The sequence below is a fragment of the Gopherus evgoodei genome, chromosome 2 (genome assembly GCF_007399415.2).
Source record: "Gopherus evgoodei ecotype Sinaloan lineage chromosome 2, rGopEvg1_v1.p, whole genome shotgun sequence".
NCBI lineage: Eukaryota > Metazoa > Chordata > Testudines > Testudinidae > Gopherus > Gopherus evgoodei.
Window position 1 is genome coordinate 84136386 of NC_044323.1, and position 15584 is coordinate 84151969.

At 41.8% G+C, this 15584-nt stretch overlaps 1 protein-coding gene across 4 annotated transcripts in view; it reads right to left on the reverse strand.

Moving 5' to 3' along the window:
• Positions 1–14414, reverse strand: part of MYRIP (myosin VIIA and Rab interacting protein) — a 400451-nt gene extending 386037 nt beyond the window's left edge. For 2 of the 4 annotated variants that reach the window (XM_030551208.1, XM_030551205.1), the window contains exons 1-2: positions 13887–14414; positions 12413–12478 (exon numbers count right to left, since the gene is read on the reverse strand). In XM_030551208.1, the coding sequence (XP_030407068.1) occupies positions 12413–12422 (10 nt within the window). In that variant the 5' untranslated portion in view covers positions 12423–12478; positions 13887–14414. The remainder of the gene's footprint in view (positions 1–12412; positions 12479–13886) is intronic. The other 2 variants (XM_030551207.1, XM_030551206.1) reach the window with 1 other exon arrangement.
• Positions 14415–15584: the final 1170 nt, after the last annotated feature.

The following is a 15584-nucleotide window of genomic DNA, read 5'->3' on the forward strand; positions in this document are numbered from 1 at the left end:
GGTGCCCCTGCAACAACCCCATCCGTTGCTTCCCTCCTCCCCAACCTTCCTGGGCTATCGTGGCAGTGTCCCCCATTTCTGTGATGAAATAATAAAGAATGCAGGAATAAGAAACACTTGACTTCTTAATGAGATAAAATGAGGGGGAGGCAGCCTCCAGCTGCTACGATAGTCCAGGCAGGACAGAATCTTTTCTTTAGACATGAAAGGGGGGGGGGGTGATGGAACTCAGCCCCCAGTTGCTATGATGAAGACGATTACCAGCCGTTCTGTACCATCTACCGGGAATGACTGGGAGTCATTCCTGTTTTTACCCAGGCACCCCCAGCCAACCTCACCTGAGGCCAGCCAGGAGCACTCACAGGATGATGAGGACAGCTATCAGTCCTTTTGTACGGTACCGTCTGCCACCAGGGAGGGGAGGGGGGAGGATGCTGCTATTCATTGCCGCAGCACTGTGTCTACCAGCAGCATGCAGTAGACATAGGGTGACATATAAAAAAAGTCAAGAAATGATTTTTTTCCCCTTTTCTTTCACGGGGTGGAGGGGTGGTAAATTGACGACATATATCCTGAACCACCCGGGAAAATGTTTTTGACCCTTCAGGCACTGGGAGCTCAGCCAAGAATGCAAATGCTTTTCAGAGACTGCGGGGACTGTGGGATAGCTGGAGTCCTCAGTACCCCCTCCCTCCCTCCATGAGCGTCCATTTGATTCTTTGGCTTTCCGTTACGCTTGTCACACAGCACTGTGCTGTGGACTCTATCATAGCCTGGAGATTTTTTCAAATGCTTTGGCATTTCGTCTTCTGTAACAGAGCTGTGATAGAACAGATTTGTCTCCCCATACAGCGATCAGATCCAGTATCTCCCATACGGTCCATGCTGGAGCTCTTTTTGGATTTGGGACTGCATCACCACCCGTGCTGATCAGTGCTCCACGCTGGGCAAACAGGAAATGAAATTCAAAAGTTCGCAGGGCTTTTCCTGTCTACCTGGCCAGTGCATCCAAGTTCGGATTGCTGTCCAGAGCGGTCACAATGGTGCACTGTGGGATACTGCCCGGAGGCCAATACCATCGATTTGCGGCCACACTAACCTTAATCCGATATGGTAATACCAATTTCAGTGCTACTCCTCTCGTCGGGGAGGAGTACAGAAACCGGTTTAAGGAGCCCTTTATATTGATATAAAGGGCCTCGTTGTGTGGATGGGTGCAGCGTTAAATCGGTTTAACGCTGCTAAAATCGGTTTAAACACGTAGTGTAGACCAGGCCCAATTTGTCCTCCACAGCTATGCTGCTGAAATTTCACTGAAGTCACTGGAGTTGCAGTACTATAACTCCAGAACAACAAGGGAACATTTTAATATTTACCTCTCCACTACTAACCTTCTAGGCCCTGCATAATCTCACCTCATTTCTCCTGTTTTCATCTTGTACATTTTTATAATGCTGAATTAAGCAAACTGTGTTCAGCTATCACTTAATTGTCTGTACTATACTTCTCTAGCCTCTGCTACTTAGCAACAAGAGTTATAAGAAAGAATACATAGTAGGTCAACCTATCAGACTTAATCTTCTGGTCATATAGGAATGACTGATGTGTTTCCAGTCATGAGCAAAAGTCTGGAAAGACACAACCAGTAATGGCCATGTATGAATAGACAATTATTTCTTGGACAACAGGCACAGAGAAAAAGAGGCCTCTGATTGATAGTGTGCAACTCACATATTATTACCTGACCAATAATGGACAGCCAAAAGTCATTATGTAAATTATTGCAGGTTATGGTACAAATGGCAGCATGGCCTACTGGTTCAAGCATGCAAATAAGCACTAAATTTTTTAATTATATGACTATCAGCAGCTTGTTGGCAAATTTACATTATACAGTTAAACAGCTGCTCTAATTCCATTCTGTCCTAACACATTCTCAGGTCTCTGCTTCACACCAAGTCTATAAAGAGCACCTTACTAAAACAAAACCAATCCACAAATCAGCACAAACACTTTAGCATGTTCACGATGCCCAAGTATCAGTACAGCTGTGAAACTGCGGTAAGTCTTCCTTTTTTTAATCATCTATACTTTCAACGATCTGGGAATAAAAAGCATTTTGAAATAAATACTTTCTGGAAAATGTATGCAGTGTAGTTGTTGCTGTGTCACTCCCAGGATATTAGAGAAACAAGGTGGGTGAGGTAATATCTTGTACTGGACCAACTTCTGTCCAAGCTTTTGAGTCACACAGAGCTTCTTCTTCTGAGATGGTCTCTCACCAACAGCGGTTGGTCCAATACAAGATATTACCTTACCCTTGTATTAAGTTACAAAATTTACATTGATCTAATTTTGTGCAATTGAACACAGTACGTGAAAATCTTTATAACAGTATACTGCTCCTCTGAATTATTTAATTCAAAAGCCACATCATGATCAATGCATGCAAATATATGTTCAATGTAATATAGTCAAGTGCATAACTTAGCTGCATTTTACAAATATTTTAATAGCGTTCAACATAATATGCAGATACACTACGCAGTGCAAATACTCTACTTCACAGGCCATAGCTTACTAAAACTTTTTCAGTGCAATACATTTTGAATTCACTAGCATGTTATGTCTTATTTCCTAAAAGCAGCCTTGTCAAACAATGTAAAATTTGGTACAAAAGTTGACCTCCACCTATGAAGCTGGAAAGACTTTTCCGAAGGACTTTTAGAGGGGAGCCAAAAATTTGGTTTTAATGGAAAGTAAGTCGTTACTACAACAGATATTGCCTTGCCATATAATGATATATTATACTCTATTAGTAACCAGATATAAATAGCAAATTTACTATATTAAATCTGTTAATTCATACTTTTAATAGGAAAACTCATTAATTTGTAAAATTCAGTAATTTGCAACACGTAGATAATCAAAAACGCCAACAAACCGCAAAGATAATATCACAAAACTGCACTTTCTTCATTTACTATGACACCTATGGAATGATTCTTATCTTGCTTACACCAATATTAATCACAAGTTAGTGGGTTTATGCCAATGCAAAACTAGTGCAGGTATGGTCAAAATCAAGCCCTTGTAGCTGAGTTGTTGCAATATTCCACATCCTTGAAGGGGGAGGCAGCTCACCCTACCCCTTTCTGGAAAACACCCTACAATGACTTTATTAAATGAAACACAAAATGAATGCTATGTTGTTCATTTAGTAATAATTTCATTTGTCAAACATAAAAAGCACACAAATTATCCAACATTAAAAGCTTGCAATTCAATACAAAAAATACAAGAACATCACAGGCCAGCTCTTGCTCCTGCTATGGCCAGAGAGATTCTGTGCTCTGGTAATCCCTCACTTTTTGGGTCCATTGGCAGATGGAGACAAATTAGGGCACTCCTAAGGCAATTCTAATTTGCACTCAGGAGCTGAAGCCTTCATTCAGCTCCAGGTGAGTATGAAGATAAAAGAGCAAGTCTGGCTTTACACTATCTATATTCAGGTCCAACACTAAATATAACTGGTCTGGATCCAAGAATGAGGCCCAGAAAGAGTCACCAGTCTACTAACTGGTTATGCCTCTTTTGTACCTGATAAATGTTAACCAGCTTATTCTCCTTTAGTCACATCTAGGTTTATCACAAATTTTAACCAAAACCATCTGTACATGCTAAAAGTATACACAAACTTATACGGAGCTGGCTGCACAGGAGCACAGGTCTTTTAAAAACTGGGAAAATTCTGAATTCAAGTCTTCTATAACATTCCAGCCACTGTTTTCCACCATTCTGTAATCTCCTTCTCAAAGACTGATTAGGAGTAGAAATCTGGGTCTTCAATATTAAATGCTAGAAGGAAGTTACTCAGGATTATGTTTCATAACATATGTTGCAGGTTCTTCTTGCTATCCTCGACTCAACCTATGAACTTCTGTATTTGGGATCTGCCATATTAGCTCAGGTAATTAAAGATTCCAGTTTTTCTGAATCACTGTTTGGATTTGCACTTGTGTGTTCCAGTTCCTCTTTCTTATTTAGATAAAGCCAGATTTCCATTGAGACATTGACAAAAAAAACAGCAGTGTCACCAGTCTATAATCTATTAAATCCTTTCAAAACCTATTCTGATTACTTTTTAAGTTTACTGCATCTTTAGAAACTCTTGTTCTGCAAGACGTGAGCTATGATTTGATTAGAGTCCACTCCATGATGAGCTATGCAAACCTCAACACACTTATGATAGAGGGATACAAAGAGAGAGAGATAACTTTCCAGGAGTTTCCCCAAGTACACCTCTATCCCGATACAATGCTGTACTTGGGAGCCAAAAAATCTTACTGTATTATAGGTGAAACCGTGTTATAACGAACTTGCTTTGATCCGCCAGAGTGTGCACCTCTACCCCCCAGGAGCACTGCTTTACCATATATATATATATGGTATCCGAATTCGTGTTATATCGTGACGCTTTATATCGGGGTAGAGGTGTACCTCTGGAATCTGGAGCACCATTCCTCCTTTTTTAGAGTCAACTACACATGAGGCTGATGTTGACTGCAGGAAAATTACTAGATTTCCACAACGTGCTTAAGAATATATTAGTTGTTACTTCTTTATAAGCAGTGTTTAGTAGTACGTTGAACATCTATATATCAGAAGTTTAGGATGATTGCACCAAATAAGTTCGCTCTTTTTCATTTTATTTTCTGAGATTTAAATGGTCAAAGACCACTTTTCTCTGCATTTTTGGGTGTCATTGTGACAGGTTATACAGTACATCCTCAGGAGCACAGATGATGGTCAGGTCAGAAAGTACTGGAGCTACACACCAGGAAGACTATGGTTAATAAGCAGAGACAAGAAGCAGCTAGATTCAGTTAGCCTCATAAGAGAAGGGAAAACAACTACCGGAGTATGACAACAGAAAAGCTATTACACAGAGTTATTTTGGTTTGGTTTTTTTTTTAAATATGGAGGTGTGTGTTTGTTGTTCTGTGTTTGGTTCAAGGTAGGGTTTTTGGCTGTTTTGTTTTATAAATAAAGTTTTTATGTTTCTTGGAGGAAAAATGGGCTGCAAATGCTGCTGATGTCATTCTAGAAAAAAGAAGAGTGAAAAAAAATGTTTAGTATCTTCTCTGGAGCAAAGAGGACTTTTTTTCTTTTGGCCCTGAAAAGGCCTCTATAGAATGAAGGTAAAAGACTGCAGCCCTGATCAAAAGCCCATTGAAGTCAATGGGAAAACTCCTATTTGAATGAAGGTCTGAGTTTGGGATTTCTCCTTGCACAAGAAAGGACTGTGACTTATTTTCTATCATCGAGATTCTAGACCTCCCTTAAATGGGAACAGATTCAGCAATTAGGACTGTGCCAAACTGTGGAACTCTGTTTTACTCTGGCATCTTCTATAAGGAACATGGTGGTTGTGGGGCAGAAATAGTAGTCTCGGGAGGGCAAGAAGTTTGGGAAGACAATCCAGTCTACTGCTACATTGCAGGGTTTGAATTTGGAACTCCAATAAGCAGGGTGGGCTATAATTCCCCTCCTTGCTGGTACTAAGGAACCATACAGGAAGATGACTAGGATGACCATTGTGGGCACACTTTCAGTGATGACTGAACACGTCACTAAAAGAGAGAGTGCCATTTTGCAAGATCCAACTGCTCAGTGTTCTGGCTCTCCCATTGCAATAGACAAAGTTTCATTGAATGTCATATTTCGTTTTGAAGAACCCCAAATTAATTTTACACGGTAATGCTTTATGTTGAAGCCGGCCAGGAGATAGTAATGGCTGCAACTAAGGTGACCAGATGTCCCAATTTCATAGGGATACTCCCGATTTTTGGGTCTTTTTCTTATATAGACTCCTATTACCCTCCACCCCCATGCCAATTTTTCACACGCGCTGTCTGGTCACCCTAGCTGCAACAATAAGAATGCCAAACACCAATAATACCATAATTTAAATGAGTGGCAATAGGTAAAGTTTATGAATAAACAGAAAGTAAAGAGATGTCGAATTTCTTTTAACCAAATTGCAGTCTACTCCTGTGAGTAAAGATCTGCAAGACCAAGCCCTTTGTTAGCATGATATTCTCACAAACACGCACGCGCACATCTTTGCTACTGAAATGATACTGGCCCAGAAATCTAATGTATTCCCTTTCCTGGTACAATCTCTGTGAAATCTAAAAACCTATCACTGAAATATTGCTGATATTGGCTTGACCTGTCAAATGCTAACGGGATCTTCTCAAAAAGAATTTATTCATCTATGCTACAGCTTTTAGGTGGGATATTAAACCAGATTAATATTAAACAACACATTTTCAGAGTATCAAGTATTTAAGATGCTGCTCATTGATTTGAACTTGAGATAAGAATTTCATCAAAGAATACAATCCTTAATTTATTCATTTGAAAGTAAAATTGAGTCAATAAATATGATATTAAAATCATTGATCTTTATCATATCTCTGCCACATATAATGGACCACATTAAGCCACCTGTTATATCTGCATAATCCCTCTGAGAAAATCTGGATTTGTGCATGTGTACCCCTCCCCACGAAGGGTTATGTGAAGTTAAAGTACACCACAAATCCGGCAGCATGTGTCTTTTCTACACTGCTCACATTCTGTTTTGCTCTTCTGGATCTCAATTTCTCAAATGGATTGAACAAAGTGGTAGTACATTTCTCCCTCATTCAAATTGCCTAATGGGTCTCCCTCTTCCTAGTATTCAATGAACTCCTTTTGAAACCAAATTTGTGAGTATGAGAAACTTTGATGAATTAGTATGCAGCCTGAACATAATCACTTTCAGGTTGCCAGCAGTGCAAATGTAAGCCAACAGCCTTTACTTGTGATTGAGCTACACTTATCAAAAGTCTACAGAAATATACCAGGTAAACAAAGGTAGGTTCTACGAGTTCAAATGGAAGGTAGATAAAGTATCTTAAGGGAGGGTTGGGGGACTTATTTAGACTATTCAAGCAAATTAAATCCACACTTTCTCCTTTTCAAGGAAGAAATTCTGATCCCTGGTTTCAATGGGAGTGTGTGCATTTGTCCAAGGTATGAATTTGACCCTTCACATTTCTGAAACAGCAAGGGAATTGGGTGTGCTCGTTAAAGCAGCTTTAATTGTGCAGCCAGCATTTACTCATCAGATCACAATAGACCTTGCAGATCTTGGCAGCAATACACAAGTCATATTTTCACATGGATGAATTGCTTATGAACAATTATGTATTAGGCACACACAGCTTTTCTTCAACATCAGCCACGTACTTAAAAAAAAAAAAAATCCAGCAGCCAAAATTAGACCAGAGTATTACAGCTCACAGAAAACTAGACTATTGTGTGCCCCAGGCAGAGAATAGACGGGACTAAGGTACATCAGTGCCAGAGGCCCCCAAATGTTTGAGAGCGATATACCCTGATAATCCTGGCAAGTGATCTGCTTCCACCCACTACAAATGACGAAAAAACCCTAAGGTCACTTTCAGTCTGAGCTGTGGGAAAATTCCTTCCCAACCCCACATATGGATGATGAGTTAGACTCTGAGCACAAGAGGAAGAACCAGTCATCCAGGCACCTGAGAGAAAGAATGCTCAATGCCACTTCAACGTCCTGGCTCTCCCTGACCAATGTCCAACCTCCAGCATCCCTGATGCTTCAGTGGAAGAAGATAAAAGAAAACAACCCACAACAACAACAAAACTGAAAACTTCCAGAATACTCTGGGGGTGGGGAGCATCCCTTCCAGACCCCTGCAGGTGGCCAGCTGAAATCCTGAAGCATGAACTTTTAGGGATGTGAGAGACAAACCAGAAACAAGCTTCAGGACTGTTGAGCCCTGTCCCCTACCGTCAAAAGCAACCCCATACAATCCCACTCAAATTTATCCTGCTTTCCCTTAACACTAAGTAAATTGTTTACCCTCACAACTCCTATTGGGAGGCTATTCCAGAACCTCACCCCTTCGATAGTTAAAAACTTTCTTCTAATTTCCAGTCTGAATTTGTTCATGACTAGTTTATATCCATTTGTCCTTTTGTCAACACAGTCCTTTAACTTAAATAGCTCTTGGCTCTCCCTGGTATTTATCCCCCCAACATATTTATAGAGCAATCAGTCTTCTTTCTGCGAGACTAAACAAGCTAAGTTCTTCTCATAAGACAGGCCCTCCATTTCCCTGAGCATTCTAACAGCTCTTGTCTGCACCTGTTCCAATTTAAATTCCTCTTTCTTGAACACGGGTGACCAGAATTGTCCAGAGTTTTAGCAGTCCCTTATACAATGTCATTAATACTTATCTACTGGAAATGCCTCACCTGACACATTCTAAGATGGCATTTGTCTTTTTCACAGGTGCATCACATTGGTGGTTGATAGTCACCCTGTGATCGACTCACACCCCTAGGTCTCTCATCTGTCACTTCCAACAGATAAGTCCCCAAACTGCAGAAGAAATTCTTATTATTATACCCTATGTGCATGCCTTGCACTTTATACTATTGCACTTCATCCCATTTCTGTCACTCCAGTCTTTGAGGTCATCCAGATGTTCCTATCTAATACTTATATCTTCATCTGTATTCAAGATGACTCCCAACTCTGTATCAGAAAATTTCATTAGCACACTCCTGCGTTTTGTGCCAAGGTAATTAATACAAATATTGACTAAGATTGATCTCAGAACCAATCCTTGAGGAACTCGCCTAGTAACCCCCCTCCAATGTGATAACTCACCTTTCAGCAGAATTTGTTGCTTTTTCCCTTTTAGTCAATTCCTTATCCTGCTTACAGCGATCCTCATCTTTCCTACTTTAACTAATAATTTCCCTTGTGGTACCGTGTCAAATGCTTTACTGAAGTTCAAATACATTAGATCTACGGCACTTCCCTTATATTAAAAAAAAAAATCAGTTGTTTTCTCAAAGTAATCAATCAGATTAGTCTGGCATGATCTACCTCTGGTAAACCCATGTTGTGTTACTTCCCTTTACCGCTACGAAATTAATTATTTTTTTCTTTCACAATTTGTTCTAAAGCCTTGCATACTACAGAAGTCAAAATAACAGGGGAAAAAGTGATCCAGGCAATTACAGACTTTTCTTAAATACAGGTACATTTGCTATTTTCCAGTCCTAAGTACTACTCTAAATAGACAAAATTTATTTTAAATTCTTACAACCTGATGTGATGGGTTACCCACCCCTCCCCCCGTTCCAGGGTGCCACCTGATGTACTGGGGTACCACTGAACCTGCCTGTTCCACCAGTCTGAGTTCCCTTACACTGCTCTGCGGAGCCAAGCCCTCAAGCCTCCTCCAGAACACACACAGGTAGGGACACACCCAGCTGCAGAAAGACACAGACATGGAGATCAGTTCTGCATGGGAATTGCCCAGTACTTAAGTGCATACATCCTCCGGCATGTAAAGCCAAAATGATATTGTCTTGCGCTGCCCAGGGAACTGTACGGCATAAGCTAATTGAAATTCACCTCCTCCCTCAAAGGGGAGGAAAATATGCACAGCTTTTTGCCTCCCAGTTAGGACTTCCACAAACTGGTTTTAGAGAAAACAAAACATGCTTATTAACTACACAAAATAGATTTTACGTGACTGTAAGGGACAGCAAACAGATCAAAGCAGATTACTGAGCAAACAAAACAAACATGCAAACTAAGCTTAATACGCTAAATAAGCTAGTTACAAGTGATAATTTCTCATCCTAAATGTTGCTTTAGGCAGACTGCAGAGGTTCCTGAAGACAAGCTGCTCTTGCTTGCAGCTTAAAACTCTAGGTATTGCTTTCACAGGCCAGACACCTTTTCCAACCTGGGCTTAGTCCTTCTCCCCCGACCCCCTTTTTATCTTTGTTTCTTAGATTTTTCCAGCAATCATCCTGGTCAGGGATTCAGTAAAAAATGAACCCCGATTAACTCACTTCCCTGCCTTAAATCGAATTACATATGGCAGAAATTCGTTGTTTCCCAGTTTGATCCCCACCCCCTATTGGTGGAAAAATACTAATAGTCCAAGATGGAGTCCAGTACCAGGTAACATGATCACATGACCCTGCAGTGTCAAAGCAACTATGAGACAACGGCCCTAAGAAGCATCCCAGGAAAGTGGGAGATTAGCAGTTTCAAAGATCTGTTGTCCTCCTTAATGGTTCATTGACTTGTCTCCAGCTAATCAGTCAGACTGATTGCATTTTGTCTGGTGGGTGTTCCCCAAGTGCAAACATTTTTGTAATTGATACAGTCATATTCCTAAATTTAGATACAAAAATGATACATGCATACAAATAGGATAATTGCATTCAACAAATCATAACCTTTCCAATGATATCTCACATGCTTTATCTTGCACAAAACACATCTTAGTTATGCCATATTCATATCATAACAATATCTCTGTAAAGGATATTGGGCGTAATGTCACACTGGACTATTAATTTCAGATGCCAGCTCTTTCAGTATTCTGGGATGGAAATTATCTGGACTCCTTGATTTGAGCACATTAAACTCTTAAGTTTTTCTCCTACTTCAGGTGTGGTAAAGGCTTGTCTAAAAATAATTTTTCAAAGCACTTGGTAAAATTCTTAAGAACAGCCATACTGGGTTAGACCATAGTTCCATCCAGCCCAGTATCCTGTCTTCCAAAAGTGGCCAATACCAGGTGCTCCAGAGGGAATGAACAGGACAGGTAATCATCAAGAGATCCATCCCATCACCCCTTCCCAGCTGGCAAACAGAGGGACGCCATTCCTGCCCAGCCTGGCTAATAACCATAGATGGACCTATCTTCCATGAATTTATCTAGCTCTTTTTTGAACCCTGTTATAGTCTTGGCCTTCACAACATCCTCTGGCAAGGAGTTCCATGGGTTGACTATGCAAGCTGTGAAGAAACAGCCCCTTTTGTCTGTTTTAAACCTGCTGCCTATTAATTTCATTTGTTGCCCCCTAGTTCGTGTATTAGGAGGAGTAAATAACACTTCCTTATTTACTTTCTCCACACCAGTCATGATTTTATAGACCTCTATCATATCCCCCCGTAGTCATCTCTTTTCCAAGATGAAAAGTCCTAGTCTTATTAATCTCACCTCATACGGAAACCGTCCCATACCGTAACCATTTTTGTTGCCCTTTTCCGAACCTTTTCCAATTCCAATATATCTTTTTTGAGATGGGGCAACCATATCTGCATGAAATATTCAAGATGTGGGCATACCATGGATTTATACAGAGGCAATGTGATATTTTCTGTATTATCTATCCCTTTCTTAATGATTCCCAACTTTTTGTTCACTTTTTGACTGCCGCTGCACATTGAGTGGATGTTTTCAGAGAACTATCCACAGTGACTCCAAGATCTCTTTCTTGAGTGGTAACAGCTAATTTAGATCCCATCATTTTATATGTATAGTTGGGATTGTTTTCCAATGTGCATTACTTTTCATTTATCAACACTGAATTTCATCTGCCCTTTTGTTGCCCAGTCACCCAGTTTTTGAGAGATCCTTTTGTAGTCCTATGCAGTCTACCTGGGACTTAACTATTATTCCCTTCCTGGGACTTAAATGGAACTACTTTTAGAAATAATAGTGGTTTGGTAGAGCTGGGCATGGGAAGCCTGGGCAGCAAGAAAACTGAAACTATTATTAGTTATCCTCATTTTGGCATGTTCTAGACTGTGGCCCTGTTCTACTTCCATGCAGTGCAAATTATGATGGAAATAGCTCATCAGGAACATTTGTTGGTATAAAAAGACAGTTCTAAAAAACGACTTCCTAGGAATGCTAAGCAGGTCTTGTGCACCTGTCCCAGGAAACAGTTTTTTTTTTCCAAGCATACCTTATAATGTATGTATTGCACATTAATGCTCTCAGGGCCTAGTTCTGTGAGCCTTTTGAAAAAAGTTTACATGTGCATACTCGAAGTCTGCATTCGAATTAGCCATCAGATTCCACAAGAAGATTGGCAAATGGCTGCATATTTTGGATGTTGTAAGGGCATGAGACATCAATACACATTCCCTGATACAATTATGTACAATAAAAAAAATCCATAAACATAGGTATTGGTACTCTTCAAGGGATTGGTAATGGGGCACACCATCTTTCACTCACAGGTGATGAGTGACTGCTCAGTGTGCTATAGGAAATGAGTGGGTTGTCTCTTCAGTGCACTAGGAACTGGACTGATATCTACATCACCAAAAAGAAAAAAAACAAACTATCATTAATTGGCAAGCCTGCTGACAGTCTCAACAGAACCACAAAGATTTGTGTGAATATGGAAAGTGAACTATCCTACCACTTATAGGCAGTTCTTCCAGAATAGGGTTGAGACATATTGTCTGGAAAGTAAAGGAGACCTTTATTACCAGTTTCCATATGACAGATGTTCTAGTAGTAAAAGATTCTAGCCTCCAGAGCTGTCAAGATGACACCTATCAACACTTTCAAAAAAACAAATGAGTAGGTTATTAAAAGAAAAACAAACCCACATATTTGTCCATGTAAGTCTCTAAGCACTGTTCACATCCATGAGAATACTTTTAGTGAGGCACCCACACTAAAATATTTTGCTTCATATTATGTTCTAACTTGGTTACATTAATCTAAAATAAAAACACAAAACAACTCAATACTACTTAATTAGATTCTCCAAGACAAGTTAACCAAAACCATAAGGTATTTTCCGCAGTAGTCACAATATACTGACCTTGATACTAGGAAAATGTGTGCTCTTCAGCTTTAAAAAAAAAATGGTGCTATGTACTGTACTGGCAAAAAGGACGCAGTGAGAGAGTGCTACACATCTTACAGTACAATCCTGAATGGCCTCAGAGAAGTTAATCAAAAGTAAAATATTCTATTTATTGTTAACTGCAGTGACAGTGTTTGAATAATGATTTCACTAAAAAAGGCTGCCACGCTAGTCGGACATCTGGTCTGTAATCAAACTAAATAAATCTTAACATTTTAATGTAAATAAATTAAATCACCGAAGAGAGGTGATCTCTTCAACCAGTTAGTTTTTATAAGGTGGAAAGGACAGCGGGATCTAACTGCTTTGCTGTTGTAAATTTCATTTGGGAAATACGTCCCTCCCTTCACACAATGTCTTAGGGAGTATTTCCTCTCTATTTCTATATCATAGATCATTATAATACACATATAAACATCATGTACTTCATATAAAGAAGAAAGACCCAAGAACCAGAGAAAAATAATAGCTACAAATAATGCATAGCTGTGTAAATGAATGAGGATGGCTTGAGTCTGGTTTTGACCTTAAGAATAAGTGCAAAATAAGTTCAGATCCTTAGAAGAATCCCAGTCTCCCTCCCCATCTTATGCTTTGCCATCATCCCTTCTCCTTCGCTGTCCTAAGGGGTGACATCTCAGCCTACATCCTCCTCTGTTGTCAACCGAATTCGGTGTCTCTAGTTATAGGACTCACCTGCAATGGCTATTTTAAAAGGAAAGTTAAAAAGAGCAAATTCCACACTGAACGGGATTGCGACAGGCCAGGTAAGCAGAAGAGCCAGATCCAAGAATTGGGAGAATACAGGCAGAGGATTATGCAGCACATATCCCCCTCCCCTGCAATCATCCCACCCCTTCTCTTCGGTCGGGTGTCACATTAGTTAGTGAAAGTACTGTACATCAATCCAGCCCCAAATTCGGAACCGGAGAACCTGCTTCCATGCAAGCCACAATCAGCAGTTTCCAACTGATCAATTGCATCCAAATACCAATCTCGACACAAGACATCTCCTCTCCCCCTGTATTACGTACACAGGCAAGCAAGAGGGCTTGCAGGGAGAGAGATGGACAATTGTCAATACTCACACTCAGAATAACGCAAGATGGAAGCAGGGCAGTAACTTCACTGATCAATTCTCACAGGCGCCAGCAAAAATATACCGACTCCCGCTGCAGCTGATCCTGCTGGGTTAACAAGTCCTTCAGTGCCTTCCCCCTCTGGATGCACTGTAGAGCAGTGAGGGGGGAAGGCAGCTGTTCCGCTGTTTTGGTTTAAGAAGCGATCAGACCCAGAACTGTCATGCAATAAAACCCTCCCGTCGCTATTGCTGCTGGGCTCCTCTCCAACGCTGCCCCGGCTACTCCCGTCGCCCGCACGCCGCAGGGAACTCCTAGCTGAGGCCGGTCGGCGAGCCCTCAGCTCCAGCCAGCATCCCATAAGGGAAGAGCACAGGGCAGCAGGGTGCTGCTTGCTCCCGCCTAGGGAGCGCCCGGGGAAAGAGGCAGTGCTGGGCTCCCCCCTGGCTCCAGCCCCGTGTCCCTCGGGGAGCGCTTACAGACTGCGACTGCAGTGCAAGGCGCTGCGGCTGCAGCCGGCTCCTGCCATCCCCCGCTCCCCTCGCGCGCGCCTTGCCCTGCCCGGCCTCTCCTCGCCGCCGAGCCCGACACCTGGCCGAGCCCAGCCAGCCAATCAGCGCAGAGCGCCGGCCCCTGCTCGGGAAGGGAGGGGGGAGCAAACGAGCAACTAAGCCAGGGCGCGCGCGCGGAGCTGGCCGCCTCTGCCAAGGGCGGGAGGAGATGAGGAGTACAGCGCGCGCGTCATCTAAGCGGTGGCACATGCACTGCAGCGCGCAAGGGGGGCGGGGGAGAGGAGGCAATTGCAGTCATCACACGGGAAGCGGTGCGTGCGTGGTGCACAGCGTGCCCCAGGGGACGGCGCCCACACGTGCTGTCAATTTACACAGCTTTGCCCGCACAGGCCACAGGGAGGGGGAACGCTAGTTGCCGCCCTATTGTAAAGTTGCAGTCAAGATTGTGAACGTCGCTCTCCCGCTGTCGCCTCCCCATCTCACCCCACTTCTGCAGAACATAAGAGAGGGGGTGGGATGTCAACACTAGAATGCATGGAGGGAGCAAAGGAAACTGAAAGATTAGATCAAAACTAAGCTTATGAATTCTGGTCAGGTGGCAGTCCAACCTGACTAGAAGGGGAGAGCTGGGGGAGGTGAAAATTGGCATGTGTTAGAGACCAAACCCAGGAAACACAAGCGCTAGGACAGGGGCTGTCAACCTTTCAGAAGTGATGTGCCAAGTCTTCATTTATTCACTGTGATTTAAGGTTTCACCTGCCAGTAATACATTTTAACGTTTTCAGAAGGTCTCTTTCGATAAGTCTATAGTATAACTAAACTATTGTTGTATGTAAAGTAAATAAGGTTTTTAAAATGTTTAAGAGTTTCATTTAAAATTAAATTAAAATGCAGAGCCCTCCAGACTGGTGGCCAGGCCCCAGGCAGTGTAAGTGCCACTGAAAATCAGCTCAAGTGCCACCTTTGGCACGCGTGCCATAGGTTGCCTACCCCTGCACTAGGAAAAGGATAGGTTCTACCACAGTACTTAAGCACTTAAATTCCAGTTTTAAGCAACAAAGCTCCTGCTCAACTACCGCATAACCATGGAGGCAACTACATTTACTCTGCGCCTAAGTTTCTGCAGTAAATGTTCCCTAAGCATGCATATAGCTGCCTCCCTCTAGGTACTTGGACACTTGCCTCATAGTTAAGC